At 40.4% G+C, this 16,648-nt stretch overlaps 2 protein-coding genes across 2 annotated transcripts; one reads left to right on the top strand and one right to left on the bottom strand.

The window, feature by feature from the left end:
• Positions 1 to 2,096: 2,096 nt before the first annotated feature.
• LOC137781931 (E3 ubiquitin-protein ligase RNF126-like) lies at positions 2,097 to 8,713 on the bottom strand. The gene is made up of 9 exons (XM_068570959.1): positions 8,624 to 8,713; positions 7,315 to 7,373; positions 7,145 to 7,205; positions 6,821 to 7,059; positions 5,872 to 5,940; positions 5,706 to 5,775; positions 5,226 to 5,319; positions 3,810 to 3,925; positions 2,097 to 3,310 (listed from the first exon to the last, which is right to left on the bottom strand). The coding sequence occupies exons 1-9, from the start codon at positions 8,696 to 8,698 to the stop codon at positions 3,158 to 3,160; spliced, it is 936 nt and encodes a 311-aa protein (XP_068427060.1). The 5' UTR covers positions 8,699 to 8,713; the 3' UTR covers positions 2,097 to 3,157.
• A 358-nt stretch (positions 8,714 to 9,071) lies between these two features.
• sugp1 (SURP and G patch domain containing 1) lies at positions 9,072 to 16,554 on the top strand. Its single transcript, XM_068602517.1, has 14 exons — positions 9,072 to 9,208; positions 9,942 to 10,110; positions 10,219 to 10,322; positions 10,703 to 10,951; positions 11,100 to 11,223; positions 11,318 to 11,418; positions 12,281 to 12,404; positions 12,499 to 12,827; positions 13,340 to 13,446; positions 13,714 to 13,891; positions 13,978 to 14,084; positions 15,048 to 15,193; positions 15,697 to 15,826; positions 16,042 to 16,554. The coding sequence occupies exons 1-14, from the start codon at positions 9,190 to 9,192 to the stop codon at positions 16,066 to 16,068; spliced, it is 1,914 nt and encodes a 637-aa protein (XP_068458618.1). The 5' UTR covers positions 9,072 to 9,189; the 3' UTR covers positions 16,069 to 16,554.
• Positions 16,555 to 16,648: the final 94 nt, after the last annotated feature.

The raw sequence follows: 16,648 nt of genomic DNA, 5'->3' as shown, positions 1-16,648 counted from the left end.
AGAGAAGGGAGAGAGGGACAGACGGAGGGGTGGACGTGACTTATTTGCAAACTACTGCGCTTTTACTTTCTCTTGTCATTGTGTCAAAGATGCTCAAGCATCACACTAACTGGGCTCTCTGACGACGCGTCAAATCCCATTACATGAAATTAGCGTCTGCGGCTGCTAATTCATTTCAAGGTGCTTCCAGCTGAGGCCTCTCAGTCACTGGATGCGCCTTAAAAGAAGCTCTATCCAAATACTCACACGGAAATAGATGCTTATTATGTTGTCAGTCACGGCATAATGGTATCAAAAAGTTGAATTAACACGTGTTAATGAAAACTAAAATGATGTCATAGGTTTGAGAAGGTGCTTTCAATGACAACCTCTCTGATCTGCCCACTGTTGGTGTTTAGTGAACCCTAGCGGCCACTGGAGGGTGTCACAGAGGGTGAAAGACACGTTTCATTGTTATAAAAGTCTAACACAATACAAATGTCCAATGTCGTGGTCAGACATAGGATCAGGTGATCACAGTTCAGGTCAATTCATTTACAAAAACGTAGTTATTGTGTGACGTGTCGCCTCAAAAGGTGCCTGATCCTTTGGGTGCTTGTGGCTGGGTTCACTGAGGGAACATACTGTACCTTCCACTTCTCACAAGGTACATTTTGACTTTAACACATTGGAGTCTGGTTTAGAGGCACAGATGGCATGCAAACATGTTTTTTTTAAGGTGTGGGGGTATTGAAAATAACAATCCAGGCAACAACCATTTGTACTTTTTTGGAACATTGTTTTTTTTGGGGGGGTGGAGGATGTGAATATGAGAAAGGAGCAGAGAGGAGAAACCAATTGGTTATTCACGTCAGCTGCTGCATAATCCGTGAAGGTAGCACCTGTAGCAAAGGTCAACCAGTACAGCAGAGGTACTCATGTAGTGCACGCTGACAGATGCAGATGCAGCATTACTGACAGACGGCTGGAACTGCAGGGTGCAAGAAGAAAAGCGGCTGGCTGCACACATGTTGAGCAGAAGTAATTACATTTCTATTAGCTTCTCTGTTGAAGGGAATTACACTATGTAAAAGTCTTGTAGCATGTTTGCACCAAAGCTGCAGAGTCTTATTCAAACATATGTGAGATATAGAGCGCTTTGTCATGTGGAAATAAGTAGTTAGCTTTTCTTTGTCCTACCTTATATCTTTAATTACTTTTTAAATAGGAATTTAAACTAGTGTAGATCTTACTTAACGTTGGATATACTGGGAAGCCTTATGCGTCATCACTCCCCTCCCTCCCTCCCTCCTTTAGACAAAACGCTGCACCACGGTTCACTTTCATTTCCTGGTGGGGTGACGCAGTGGTGTGACGTTTAGTTCACAGTTTTCCATCAAACACAGAGACCAAGAAGATGCCGTGAGTCACTGGAAGAGCTCGAATAACCTTCGTTCTGTGTCAAGGTCACATAAATAAACTATTAAAAATCACACAACTCGTAATTCACATTTGCTTTGGTAACTTCTGGGAAATGGATTTAATATGTTATTCATACTTATTTGATTATTAAATTCTCCAAATCTAGTGTTTTAGTTTATCATATATACTATTTGGAGTTTTGACAACACCATAGTGACGGAGCCTAAAAAGTATTCACCCCCTATTTTTTTTTGTGACTTGTATGTATTTGCTATGTTTAGTTTATTTAATATGGACTTCACAGTATTATTAAAATGATAAAATAAAATTATGCCAAAGGACCAGACGCATTATGTTCAGTGTTTGTAGTGAAATGCTGAGTCACAACCCACAAAGGAGATTAGAAAATGAAAGAATTACATTCACAAACATACGCCAACAAATACATTTCCCAGAATCGACAACTCAAAATAAAATAAATAGGATTTATTGGCTGCACTTGTGGTGATTTAGGTGCATCCTTAAACAAGTATTTCATCTTCGATATTTGTAATTTAGAGGTCTTTGTAACCACGCACCAGATTTCACCAAGTTAAAAGGATATTTTTCTGTCAAAAGAGACACGTTAAATCTACTTGTAAGTTGTAAGGCAATAAAACAAAGAAGAAATTCCAAGTGGGTCTTTTATACTAATCAACAATTGGAGTTTGATTGACATTGAAGTTTTATGAAGCGTGTAAAATCACAACAACAACATAGCAAAGATACGATTTTGAAAATGTCTATCAGCAGGAACTGCAAATTTGTTTGTTTTAGCACTTTATTGCAACTCTACGAAAAATCAGTAAATAATATAATAAACAATTGTTTTGTGAAACACATTTGGCCAGTTTCACAAAAGTAAGACGCTCTCATGCCGTTTTTATGTATTTTGTTCTGTTAAACAACTCAAATTGAGCATTGTAAGATTTTTTTCACTTCAGCAATAAAAATGAGTCCTCTGTATAGCAGTGAGGACCTTTACCTTATCAAGATACTATAATTTACTGGATCAAACTTTAATAAAGAGGATCTAATAATAAAATAAAGTCAGAAAAGACTAATTTAATGCATAAGATGTGGAGTCTTTTTTTTTTTTTTTGGTTCAGTCTTTGATCAAAACTCACTCAACATCAGAGAGTTGTGTGCAAAATAAAAACAAAAAAAAGGTGCAAATAAATACAAAGCAGATGAATAAACTCAGTTTCCTTTCCACAAGGTTTTAGTTTGATCCACCAGCTGTACAGTGGCTGATCAGTCAAAATTAATTATCTATCTACACATCTATAGACTCTGCACCGCCACAGGCTATGTTAAAAAAATAATAAAAAAAGAGAGAGCATTCTGTGATTTAAATATAAAATGTTCCCCAGCCTTGTGGCCAACGCATGTCTCTGTCAAAAAGCAGTCCACTCTGTTCCAGTCACTTCTGCTCGCAAACCCTCTCTTATTGTTAGTCTGGATCCTCGTTCAACCCCGTCCCACCTCGACCGCTCTGCAGCAGCAGCAGCAGCAGCTGGACCCGGCGTCCGCTCGGCACAGAGTGGAGGAATGACAACTTAAAAACCTGCAACGGATTCAGAGTTCAACTCGACTCACGTCGTCCCCTAGAACAGAGGGACTGCCGTCCCGGGCCTCAGCTGAGGGGCGTCGTGTTCTTGTTTGTCGCACGTTGTGAGGTTCTCAGACGTGAGAGAGCGACAGCGGCAGTGAACATCTAGGAGTTTCTGGCAGCATTGTCATTGCTAGGGGAGCTGGGGGAGGAAGAGGACGAGGACGAAGGAGAGAAGTTCATTCCTGATAACCCCGGTGGGTCTGTGGCCGTGTTCTGTCCACTGAGACTCTTCCTGCACACAGGACAAGTATCGTGCTGTCGGACACAAGGACAAATCAGACTTGTGTGAACAAACATATTTAAATACACATGACTGGTTGGAGAATGGACATAAACAAAGAGGAAAACACACGATGCATCACAGCGTTCCTTTACCAGCTTCCTGAAAGTGTTCTTGTAAAAACTCTAGAAGTTTCAGTACTTTGTCAACCTACAACGGTTAAGAGGAGCACCAGAGGTACGTCTAAAAAACATCAGTTTTCTTTAAACCTAAAGCCTGGCTTCTTTTTTTTTAGCTCACATTTATTATTCATTTGACCTGAAACTGCTGTCTGTGTTTGTCGTTTTGCAGTTCACTTACTCACATTGTTCCCAATGCACAATGTTTTAAAATAAAGAAATAATCTAACTCTCATCAGCCATATAACGCGCTGCACTTGATCACAATCAAATATCACGATCAATGTCTGATATTAATCTTGCAGATCTGTTTGGGACATCCAGAAGACTGTGGATGTTAGATATACATACGTACCTGTTCCAGCCACGGTACTATACAGTCATTGTGAAACAAGTGATTGCAAGGCAGCTGTCTAACGTTCTCATCAACGCTGTAGTCTTCTTTGCACACGGGACACTCTAAACCAGCACCTGCACAAACAGAAAACAGCATACTGTCAGTCTGTGTGTGTGTGTGTGTGTGTGTGTGTCAGAGAACCTCGGTCACATGCATCAGCTGGAATGAAAATAGGGATCTCACCAATTCTGTTTATTTGGGTTAGACAGTGTTGCACAGGGGATTATATTGAAGCCTTTTACTTCCCCTAAAAAAAAAATATGCAGGAATCTTGTGCAGGAATCTGCACGAGTCTGTGATGATAAGACAACATTTTTCTGAGGGTGATCGTCAGCCGTCTTCTCGTAATAGATGCAATAATGTCATTGGATTGGTCTACAGGCCCGTGCAAAGACTTCATATGTTTTTGTGACTTGCTAAGAAGGTTGTAATGACATGTGTGTCTGTACGAAAACCAACACGGATCAAAAAAGCAGAACTTTTCCGTTCTGTTCCGACAGTCTCAACGAAACTGCTCCTGATGCAGAAGAGGTGAGAGACAGTGACTGTCGGGACACGTCCTGTTCACGTCGGATCATGGAAGACAGACAGCTGCAAGCGCAGCTGTGAACGCAGCCAAGACGCCTCGAGGACACGTCGAGATCTGAATGCTCAGGCTCCATTTGGAGGTTGTCTGTGACGCAGATAGCCCAATTCTTTTATGCAGCGTGTACGCCAATGCATCCAGAGTCATATTGAAGGACCACCTACTCAAATGGCAACTTAACAAAATAGTGCATGTATTTATATTGCTAAATAGCATTCTGGCGATGTGAGTATTTATATGCAAATCCCTTTGGACTGCTGGTAAACAATCTTGTAGGTTCATTAAATGTACCGGAATTCACTAATCTGTATTTAACTGGCCTGCTGCCGTCTTCCAGTGGTTATAAACAACGAATGGAAATGATGGCGATTACGTGTTAATTTGTACATAGAGCAGGGAAGTAACATCCTGTCACAAGCACTCGAGACTCCTGTGGAGACACATGCTGATGCCAGGTGATACTGCGGAGAAGTACGCACTGATTTGCACACAAAAGATGCCAACAGGCAACAACCGCAAGCAAAATAGATAGAGGATGGTTAAAGATACATTACAAATAATTCAAATTTCTTCAGAGATTTGATTTGCTCCTTGGTTTCAATTGCCGTAACTCTAGACACAGCAGTGCCTCCATCCCGCCTGTTAAAAACAACGTATTTGGTCTTTGCATTTGGAAATGAAGCAAGTGTTTATTTCCTTACAGAGTGGGGAAGCGAGATCCTGTCACAGAAGACGCGTTCTAACGCCCGGTGTGAACGAGAGAGAGAGAGAGAGAGACGTGGACTCACCCACATGTTCTTCTGTGATGGTGACGGTGGGTAAGGTCTTGATCCTGTCTCTGTCTGCAGGAGGTGGACCTGTGTTTTCAAACTGGTTCAATAACTACCAGTGAAAAAGAACAGAACCCAAATAAATGGCTGTGGGGTCATTTTGCAGGACAACAAGGCTGATCTGTAAACTACAACTTTAAGACATTCACATCTAATGTCTGGCTTAATAGATGTCTGATTTAATGGAATTCATCCTATAAATCAGACATGTAATCACAAAGTTTTGTATGTATACACATCAACATTACACTTCTTAAAATGTAGGAAACACTTTTAGGACATTGGGTCGTGTATCAATATTGCTTTAAAATAAATGATACCATGTGTTACTTGTGTATGGTTTAATAACAGTATTTTGAATTGTTTATTATGACATTATTACAATGCAGCCACCTAATTTATTTGCACCACTGTCATGTAAAACAACACTTTATATACCTGTGTAATGATGGCATCAAGACCGTTGGCACCCCAGGCGTAGTCCATTGGATTGGAATGCAGCATACCCCTGCACGACAAGGAGGGAGTCAACAAAAACATTTATAATTTTACTTGGTGATGTGGAACAAGTACACAAAGATGCATCACAGTTCCTTATACTCACCATGGGCCCATCCCAATATTCGGCATGGCTGTAGGTGCTATAATTCCATTTACTAATTGCTGGATAATTCTGAATGAGGGAAGTAAAAAAAACACAAATTAAACTAAATGGAACATTTCTGTAATGGTAATACATAATTATACAAATGGAAATACTAAATATCCACTGTTTGGTATTTATAGGAATAGTGGCTTTTTGCTAATACTAGATATTTTGTGTTTTATACTTTTTGAATGTGATAATATGCTTGTAATAATAGGAATAACAGGTCCCTTTAGTTTAGCAACATTATATCAAAATGTATCTAAAAATATAAGTGTTTTTTTTATTATTTAATTATTATTATAATTTTTTTTAATAGGAGTGGCATGTCAATGCGCTAACACAACAATCCTTTAACGCCGAACACACTGTATTAGCGTTAGTAAGACATCACGGCTGTGATGACACCACTTCTTCTTTTAAGGGCTATGCAACAGAATTAAAAGCAATGCAATTATTTGTTGAGCTAAAACGTCAACAGTTAGCTTGCATAGTTAGCATGGTCGACCGGCGAGGGGATGAAGAGACATGTGAAGACAAGCAGCACATGCGCACATACTATCTCATCATGTTGGCTTTTTTTTGTCATAAATATTACTCCTTTTTTTCTCATATTTGTTTGGAGGGGGGGTCAAAATTGTGACTGTTTTGTGTGGCGGAAATGGGCTTCCATATAATTCACCATGGCAGAGCGCTTTAAGCCAGGATCACTTCTGGATTTTTACTTTTCTCTCAAGGAGGAGAACTTTCCCCACATGAGGAGGCCTACTCAGAAGACGTTTGTTCTCTTTGGATCTACATACACACGAGAACAAACACTCAGTGTTGAAGCTAAACAAAGGCAGTACATTATTTACCTGCATCCTATTGCACGACAACCGTCATCACACTGCTAAAAATGTCTCACCCTTCTAACGTGGGCACTCCTTCAGGGCGCGTACCCTGTCGTCGAGGAACGTGTCGACCCCGGGGTTGCCGCGCGCTGTATCGTTGCCGTGATGCCATTTCCCTTTCTCGCCTGTTTTCCGTCTCGCGGTTGTCTTCTGTGGGTTGCCGCGTTCGAAGGTCAAAGTTTTCATCGAAAATCCCAAGGGCAAACGGACCGTACCCAGAGGGAAATGTGAACAAGTGCTGGTGATCCATGTTCTTGTAAAAAAAGACAGAGGTAATGTCAAATTATGGTGCCGGGTGCAAAATGTATACTGGACCAACGGATTTAAATAACACTGACCTCAAAGGCTGGCCGGTTATGATCACTGGTGGAGGACGTGGACACAGAACCATTTTCAGTACTGCTCAAATATAGTGGTTGAAGAAGTGAAAAGGAAAGACTTAGAAATATTCTTAAAACATCAACATAATCAAATTCATGAGGGGGAAAAAAAGAATAGTCCTCCATACCTTCGTTCCTCAGCCAGTTCCTCAATAAAACCAGAGTCACAGCGTGGACAGGTGTAATCCTGCAGTGAACATATCATTGTGAATATCTAGTATACGTCACATTTACACAGTTGTCTGTTTATTATGTACACGTAGCTAAAAATAATACATTCTAATTCAACAGCTCAGAAAAAATGATACCCTTATGAGCCTTAAAAAGGTGATGATTCAACTTAACGGTCATTTCGGAGGCTGCATATCGCTTATAAATGGTTGTACAGCGTTATTCTGAGAACATGTTTATATTTAGTCGACCATTACTAAAAATGTGGGTGGACAAAGTAAGAAATATCTCAATATAACACAATGCAACAGCATCAAAAAACGGTCATAAAACATTTACAACAAAAAACGAATACTATAACCATCATCCAAGTTGGATTTATTGTAGGCTTGTATTAGACTGCATTAGTTTTAGCAAGGTGTACTTGTTCCTATTTCCTAATAAACCGTCAACACAATATACGATGTCTAAACATGGTAAATATACACTTTCCTATATCACTTAGTGAAGTGCAGACTATCCCAATATTGCTGTAAACCATGAATGTAATCAATATCATCTCACGGTTTAGCACATTTTAACTGAACATTTTGTGACTCATTGAGAGTCAACATACTCTCGATTAAGCTGTAACGTGTCACACAGGTAACAGCTGGTCGACTGTCAATAAAGTAACCGTGTCTGTAACATTCAAGAAGTTTCCCATGAATGGCCACCAACAGACTGCTGTGGCAGGCAAGTGCACCCTTCATACAACAGCAACACCGACTGTTCCTGCTCCCTGCGGTGTTACCACAATAAACGACAAGCAGTGTGGAAACAAATGTACATGCAGCGTTTTTATTTAAGCTGATTTTTAATCTTTAAATTTAAAAAAAAGGTGCCTTACTCCCCACAGTCTGGTTCAGAAAGTGAACCTAAGCTTTCTCCTGTTAGCTCGCTGACGTGAAACGCCTCACTAAGAAACCTTTCAGGCTGTTCACTTGACGTTATCCTGCTGGTATTTGTTACGCCACGATGAAGCCGAACTTGTATGTCGACAACACGAGAGCATAACATGAGCGTTATGTTGTCCGTCAACTAAATTAACCCACTCCCGTTTGATCGCCCCTCTGGACCGCTGTGTAGCTGGCTAAGTGGCGTAACTAGCTGCACAGCAGCCGTGGGTCAACATGACGAGGTGTGAGCCACTGATACACATAAAAAACACACACAAAACACATCCTTCATTCTTCAAGGAGGCACATACGGCACTGGGGTCCTTACCGGTAAACGCGGACTAATCTCTGCTGAACACCGGTGACAGAAAAACCGGCAGGGCCGTGGGGGTGCTTCAGCCATTTCTAAGCAGTAGACCAGTTGGTACAACGCGGACGGGAAGCAACGAGGGACAATACAGCATAACTTTAGCAACAGGGGAGACACGCGCCAACGTGAAGGCAGCTGGGAAACAAGACGAAGACTTCCGGTTATAACTTCACCTTCAAATTAAAGCAATTAAGTTAAACGTTAAAGGTTACAGACGGGGTATATTTATGTGACACTTTACAACATTTTACAAATCATAATTGTATAACTGTGAGGATACATATATTATGCTGAGCAGAGGAAGTAGTATACAGTACAATAATTTACAGTCACACTTCAGTCTTTCTGTCATAGCCCTCATTTTCAGACGTTCTGATGTAGCTGATTTTATTCTGGAAAAACACGACCGGAAGTCTTGTTCTTGTGTTTGCTCGGGAACTTGACCTACAAATCGACTACTTCTGTAGCAGCGAATGGCCTTATTGTAGTCCTTTTCTCCATAGATTTGTCCTCCTGCGGTGACCATGGAGCACAGCGATTCAGGTAAACTTCCCTGTGGATTTGACTGTGATGATATCACTAAACACATAGTTGAGCAGCTGTTAGGTAAAACCCTGGAGTTAGCACGGTTAGCTAGCCGTTAGCCGTTAGCCGTTCCTGTGAACTCTCCAACGTATGTGGCCGTAGGAGCTCACTAGCTCACTGTTAGCGAGATAGCGCTCGGGGAATATATAACAAGACGAGGTCAAATATAAGACAATTTGTAATAGTTTCGTCGCTTTACAAATAACGGTTACCGGAGTTTTAGCAGTTCTGCAAACTGTAACGTTAATAACCCCAAATGAATGACACAGATGACGCCTAAACCCACAGTTCGTATCGGCTTTTAAAAGTTAAGATTTCTTTTATGCTCGTCGACAATACAACGTTAGAATTGTGGTTGTGTTGTGTGTGTCTGAGATACGTGTGTGTGTATATATACACACACTCACACAGGTGTACATACATGTGTATATGCACACCCATATATGTATGTGTTTCTATTGTGTGTATGTATGCAAGTGGACATGTGTATCTGCCTTCAAGTTGACCCCTCGTAAAATCCAACAATGTAATAGAAAATGAACTCCAATATACTACACCATAGTATTTGTTTATATATAATGTGCAACTATGTGTTTTAGATTGACAATAAATTAACCTTGAAACCTGATTTAAGGCGGCATATCAGAAAATGGTATTTTGCTTTAACTTTTCTCCGTTATCTTGTTTTTAGGGCGAGGAGGATGGAAGTCCAAGCCCATCCAGCCACAGAAAAACAAGATGAACATGAATATTCTCCGGCAAGAGCAGCTGATAGCTCAGAAGAAGAAAGAGATTGAGGCCAGGATGGCAGAGCAAGCAAAAGTGACTGTTCAAACCCCGAGCAAACCCCTGGCGCCAAGGTATCAATATACTGATGGTGTTGAATGTGTTTTCTTTGACTCCAATGTCAACCTTTTAATTATAACAAAAAATGCTGAAACATATTTAATTCATTCTGTTCCCAATAGTTCTTACAGTTTTCAAGGACCTTCCTCAAACAAGTTTCAAAATGATGGAAGCTTTTTACAGCAGTTCATTCGGATGCAGAAGGACAAACCCAACACTGGTTCTGGTTAGTACTTTGATCTGCACAGTAAACATAAAGATTACAGTCAGGCTTTTGTCCTCTTCACAAGTAGAGTATCACCGTGCTGTATTGTGAAATTGAATACAGCAAGATAAACACTGAATAATAGCCATAGCCTTGTGGTTTGGGCTCCTTTAAGTTGTTGGCAGCTGTACAGTTTGTTGGAGGTAGACTTTCTCAAAGAGGGCATCCTGACCTAAGGAAACTAGTTTAGAAGAGTGACCGTGAATGTTACCTTACACTACTTACTTGTGTTGGTTACCTGCCAAATTTTCTTGTTGAAAAACCCTCTACCATCTAGAGCAGAAAGAATCAGGCTTATGCTGTTTAAAAATGTAGTGTGTCCTTTTTTATACTCTTTCTAGGTTCCACCACTGATGCCAAAACTCCCACAGCTTCGATTTCACCACCAGGAGGAAATGTGCTGCAAAAAAAGAGCATTCTCGTTGGCAAGCGGCCTGGCCTTGGAGTCAGTAGCATGCTCAGTCAGTTCAAGAACTACTCGCACTCCAAGAAGAATCCTGTTCTCAGCCAGAGGCCGAGCGTGTTTTGTTCTCCAGATGAGGACGATGAGGAAGAAGAGACTGATTACTCCAGATTCTTAGAGATGAAAGGTAATTCAGGGCCAGTGTTTTCCAGTGTATCTCTGGACAACTCCATGGCTCGGACATGTCAGTGCATCTTTTGCATACTCCAGTGCCGTGTGATTGGCATTTTGTCCTAGGTGCCCTTAGAGTAAATGTACTCATAGCCTGCTTAAAGTCTCTCCCCCAGAGGATTCAGACATCAGACTCATTATCGACAAGATGGCCTCTTTTGTGGCGGAGGGAGGAGCTGAGCTGGAGAGAAAAGCCCAGGAAGACTACAAAGACAATCCTGTTTTCTCGTAAGTTTTAAGGATGATGTAGCTCACCCAGATGTATGTGCTTTTACAATATTTTCAAACTAATCTCATTTCATATGTTATCGTTGCCTTTCAGATTTTTATACGATAAGAGCAGCATGGAATATCTCTACTTCAAAAACAGAGTTGCTGTGTTGAGAAAGGATTTGCTAAGACCTGAGAATACGTCTGATAATGGTAAGATTACCTTTTCTCTATCTCGCCTTTTCGCTCAGAAATATTCAAATGTAATTTCACAAGGGGTGGACAACAATATCAATATAGAATTGGCGATTTTCATATATTCACAATAAGACTTCACAGGGACATCCATCAACATTATGATGCGTTATGCTAGCCTAAACGTATGTATATGTGTCCACATTAGATGGTTTCAGGATGGTTACTGTAATAGACGTCCCCTGCTACTGACCAGTTAAGATGGACTTGAATATATTAATTACTGCTGATGTAACACAGCTGGACCAATGAACGATTCCCTGTTAACTGGAGACTTTCACCTTACTGCATAGGTATATTATTATTTTAAGTCACATTAGTTATCATAATGCTTCTTATTTTAGGCTGTGCTTATACAGGTCATGGCTTCTTCAGTTTTTCTCTTATTCTGCTGTGTTGTAAATGAACTGTCATTTGTTTTCTGATTGGTATTTGAAAGCTGATAATTGAGTAGTGTAAATATCTATATTGCTTAACCCTATGTTTTGCCTAATTGAATCATATTAAGAATTTGAAGATGGAGGACATTTTCTAATCTTTTTAAGTGTGTACAACATTGTATATGCAGATAAAAGTTTCACAGTGTAAACATAGTGTTTATGGTGGAGCTTCTCTGGGCTTTATATGGTCTGAATGTGTGACAGTAAAAGCTTCGCATCCATACAGTTCCCCATTCACCACCCCTGTCCCCCTTGCTCCTCCTCCCTCCTTCCTCTTCTTATCCCCTACTGGCTCTAGACTGGTGCTGTGTGAGGGCCAGTTGAGTACGGTACAGTAGTAGAGTTTGAATTGAGTCCCAGTACTGATAGGCTGCTTAAAGTCTCCCCCCCAGTGGACGCGGAAACCCAGCAGATGGCTGCGAAGCTGGCCAGGTTTGTGGCCGAGAGCGGCCCTGAGGTGGAAGCCATTGCTGCTGAGCGTAACAGAGACAACCCTGCCTTCAGGTCAGTCACTGTCTGTGTGTCACACTGTTTGTTTACACTATTAAAGTCTGTTTTTTTTTCATAAAATATCAACTGCTCCTCCTCCCCCCTTCAGTTTTTTATATGACCACCAAAGTCCAGCCCACCGCTTCTACAAAGAAAAAGTACAGGAGTATCGGGCCGCGGCCTCCCAGAGCTCCTCGTCTCCAGCAGCAAAATCCTGGACTGACCTTCGGCGACCGGCTGCTTCACCCTCATCAGGAATCGCTCCACCGCCGAACGCTGCTTCTCCACTCCCCATTCAAGAGGGGGAAACGCCGCCTGTTAAAAGGAAGAGAAAGAGTAGATGGGGGTCTGAGGATGACAAAGTCGAGTTTCACATTCCTCCCGTCTTTGTTCCCCCGGAGATTAATGTTCCAGACCCCAGCATACCGTCTCTCTCTGGTACTTAAACTTGTTTTTCACATCCTGTGTGTGTGTGTGTGTGTGTGTGTGTGTGTGTGTGTGTGTGTGTGTGTGTGTGTGTGTGTGTGTGTGTGTGTGTGTGTGTGTGTGTGTGTGTGTGTGTGTGTGTGTGTGTGTGTGTGTGTGTGTGTGTGTGTGTGTGTGTGTGTGTGTGTGTGTGTGTGTGTGTGTGCATGTGCGTGTGTGTGTGCATGTGCGTGCGTGCGTGTTGACACATTCTGTTCTTTTGAGGAATGAATGTAATTAACATACAACCCAAACGTGGTGCAAGGTCAATGTGTTTTTGAAGCTGATACCATTTCTCTATTCTTTTCTAACCATATAGTCATAGAAGATGTAATTATTGTCATGAAAATGGTACTGCGATCATGATACATATTGATAAAATAGCACAAAGAATGATAAAATCACATTAATTGTCTATTTTAGCTATCAGCTGCTGATCCAATGACTAATTTCTTAATATATGTCTGTTGCCATGTTTGTTTCAGTTCAGGATCTGAAAAATCTTGGTTATAAAAAGGGGAAGCCACTTGGTCTGGTAGGAGTGACGGAGCTATCTGAGGAGCAGAAGAAACAAATAAAAGAACAACAAGAGGTATGAAAGTTACAAATAAACATATTTATTAAGTGAAAATTGCACCCCTGTATTTTTAACAATACCTAAAGTCCAAAAAAAAGTCCCAAAAATGTTTCATTTGCTCTTTGTCTTTTAAAAAAAATGTAATCAATTTATTTCGGAAACGGTACTTTGATGACTCGAGTTGATGGCACCATGAATACGAGATTATTAGGTCCTGTAATCTACGTCTTGCATATGTTTGGCTCACTGTGTGTGTGTAATGTTTTCTCACACACACTGCAGATGCAAGAGATGTATGACATGATCATGAAGCACAAGCGTGCGATGGCAGAGATGCAGGTGATGTGGGAGAAAGCCATTAGAGACCACCAACATGAATACGACAGTGATGAAGAAGTGGACCAGCAGGCCGGCACCTGGGAGCATCGACTCCGACACATGGAAATGGAGAAGACCCGCGGTAAGGTTGACTGCCAGTGACTTAATAATAATTGATTTTACCAGCAACAGCTTACAATAAACAACTTCTTGTCTGTTATTTTTCAGAGTGGGCAGAATCTCTGACAGATATGGGCAAAGGGAAACATTTTATTGGTGACTTCCTGCCCCCGGAAGAGCTGGATAAGTTCATGGAGACCTTCAAGGCGCTCAAGGTTATTTTGCCTCTAAATTCACTTGTTCCTCTACCTAATAAGGAAAGATCTATGATTACCCTTTTAGAGGGAAATGAAGAGGCCTCCTTTTGAGTCGGAAGGAGGCAGCTAATGTCAATAATGGTTTTTCAGACATCCCACAGGTCATTTAAATGTTTTGAATGTGTGATTTTTACGAGGTGTGTTGTGTACCGAGAAAATATGAAACGCACCCATTCTATGCAGGATCTCTTTAGAGTGCTGTAAAACTAGTTTCATGTATAATTTGTGGGAGCTGTTCACCATTAAATGTCTGCTTCTCCACAAGAAGGCCACACACACACAATTTAGTAAGACCAGGGTCAATTGGAAATGTCTGTAAACAGGATTATAATCATCCATCCATGTTTTCAAGCTGCTTATCCACGTCAGAGACACTGTGGTGACAGCCAGTAGAGCAACTTAAACATCCCTTTCTCCTGCAAATTCCTTTACATCTACCTCAGGGATTCCCAGGAGGAGACTGTAATTGCCACAAGTCTGTTTAATTTTATTCGAGGCTAATGGAAACCAAACTTTTGGTTTTCTCAAAGTATGCCAATGTGTCAATTTTTCACATTTTAAATTCACTGCAAGAGTCATAAATAGTTTTTGGGAACAAAACACCCAGGATTTAACTTTTAAATACCACACAGCATTCTTTTTTAGTGTAATGGCAAATGAAAATAAAGTAAAAATTATTACTCGTGAATATTTTGCAGATTGCATTAACCCATGAGCACCAGTGCAGATTCTTGTGGGAACAGTTTTAATTGTTATTTTTCAGTTAAACCAAATAAATAATGGAAGCTCTTGACTCATCTAATGTTAAATTAAGTAATCTCCCCTTCTTCCTTCTTTATTTTAGAAGGCAACACAATAGTGAAACGGTGCTACACTTGTGTTATGGCATGGATGAACACTTTTTGTCTTTTTAACTTGCAGGAGGGCCGAGACCCCGACTACACAGAATACAAAGAGTTTAAGTTGACGGTGGAGAATCTTGGTTTCCGAATGCTTATGAAGATGGGCTGGAAGGAAGGTGAAGGTCTGGGCAGTGACGGACAGGGCATCAAAGCTCCTGTGAACAAGTGAGCATTCCTCTCCACTACATTTTCTTTTCATTGCATTTTTTTTATCATTCAGGGAATCTTTCATTTAATGCTTATAACTGAACAGCTGAAATATTATTTCTGCCAACTACTGTTACATTTTTTTACATACACATTTCTACAATTTTACAAGTCTAGCATTGCAACTGTGTGTGCCATTGTTGGCATTTACACCTGAACAGACCTTTTTTCACAGCCAACTATGACTTATGGCAGGAAATGCACAGGTGTTACGAATGTTATTAACAACAGCACCTTTTTTTTTTTATTTAGTGTCCCAACAAGCTGTGACAGTGGGCTGGCATTTACATTAGATTCAACCATTCATTAATTGTATTATTTACACCTGTGCTTTTTTTTTTTTACTGTGGCATAGCTTCTATAAAACATATATTCATGGATTTGCTCTCGATGGACTGAAATGACTGAAAATGCATGAACGTAGACACTCATGTTGTGTGCCCTTGTCTGTTGCACTCTAGGGGAACTACCGCTATGAATGGAGCAGGTTTTGGAGTTGACCGTCCAGCTGAGCTCTCAAAAAGTGACGATGAGTATGACGCGTTTAGAAAGAGGATGATGCTTGCGTATCGCTTCAGGCCCAACCCACTGGTAACTTCTGCTTCATATTGTTTTCTGTTTGTTGGAGCAATATTCTGTAAATGTAATGTGTAATAGCATGTAAACATCCATACTCATTGCTTAAATGTGGTACTGAACTTTAGAAATGTAGAACTTCTTCGTTCTTCCTTTTTTACTGTGCTGCGGATTCATCAATTTTGATTTGTGCTTTAATATTTTAATTTATCTATTTTTTCTTTCCACAGAATAATCCACGGAGGCCATATTACTGAAGAAGAGGACTGTTTTTTGTTTATACTTGTTCTAGTTTATCATAACTTAAAAGCTGTTTTTTTGCAGCTATCACATCTCTGCTCGGCTATGAAATGGACTATGTTGCAGACATTTTTAAATTTTGTTTGACACGTGTACATTTGTTAGAATATTCATTACATTTGAGGTTTAATTTGAGTGAGAGAAAAAAATCTTTAAATAATTGCTCGCCTGTTTTTATACCATTTCAATGTAATACTGTAACAACTTAAAGCAAATAAGCTCACGTATGTCGCCTGATCTGAGTTTGTTACCATGTTCTTCCTTTTCAGAGCCTGCCTTTGTATTTTCAACGATACAGAACACTATAACAGTTCTGTCTTAGTGCACAATCTTCTGTATACTTCCTCACTGCTATAACTGATTTGTGATTGCTGTCATTATAGGCTTCAGTGTTCACAATAAATATGGCCATTTACTGAAATGTGGATATGTCTGTAAAACTATTGGGATTATCTGTTTATTTGCTGTTTTTATTAGAAAATATTTACGAGCTCATAATGAATGGGAACTCGGCGTTTATGGTGCACCTCTGTGCTA

Source organism: Clinocottus analis, unplaced genomic scaffold (assembly GCF_023055335.1).
Source record: "Clinocottus analis isolate CAN_PGR_092001 unplaced genomic scaffold, fCliAna1.0.p SCAF_11, whole genome shotgun sequence".
Lineage (NCBI taxonomy): Eukaryota > Metazoa > Chordata > Actinopteri > Perciformes > Cottidae > Clinocottus > Clinocottus analis.
This window is presented reverse-complemented; position numbering and strand designations above follow the sequence as displayed.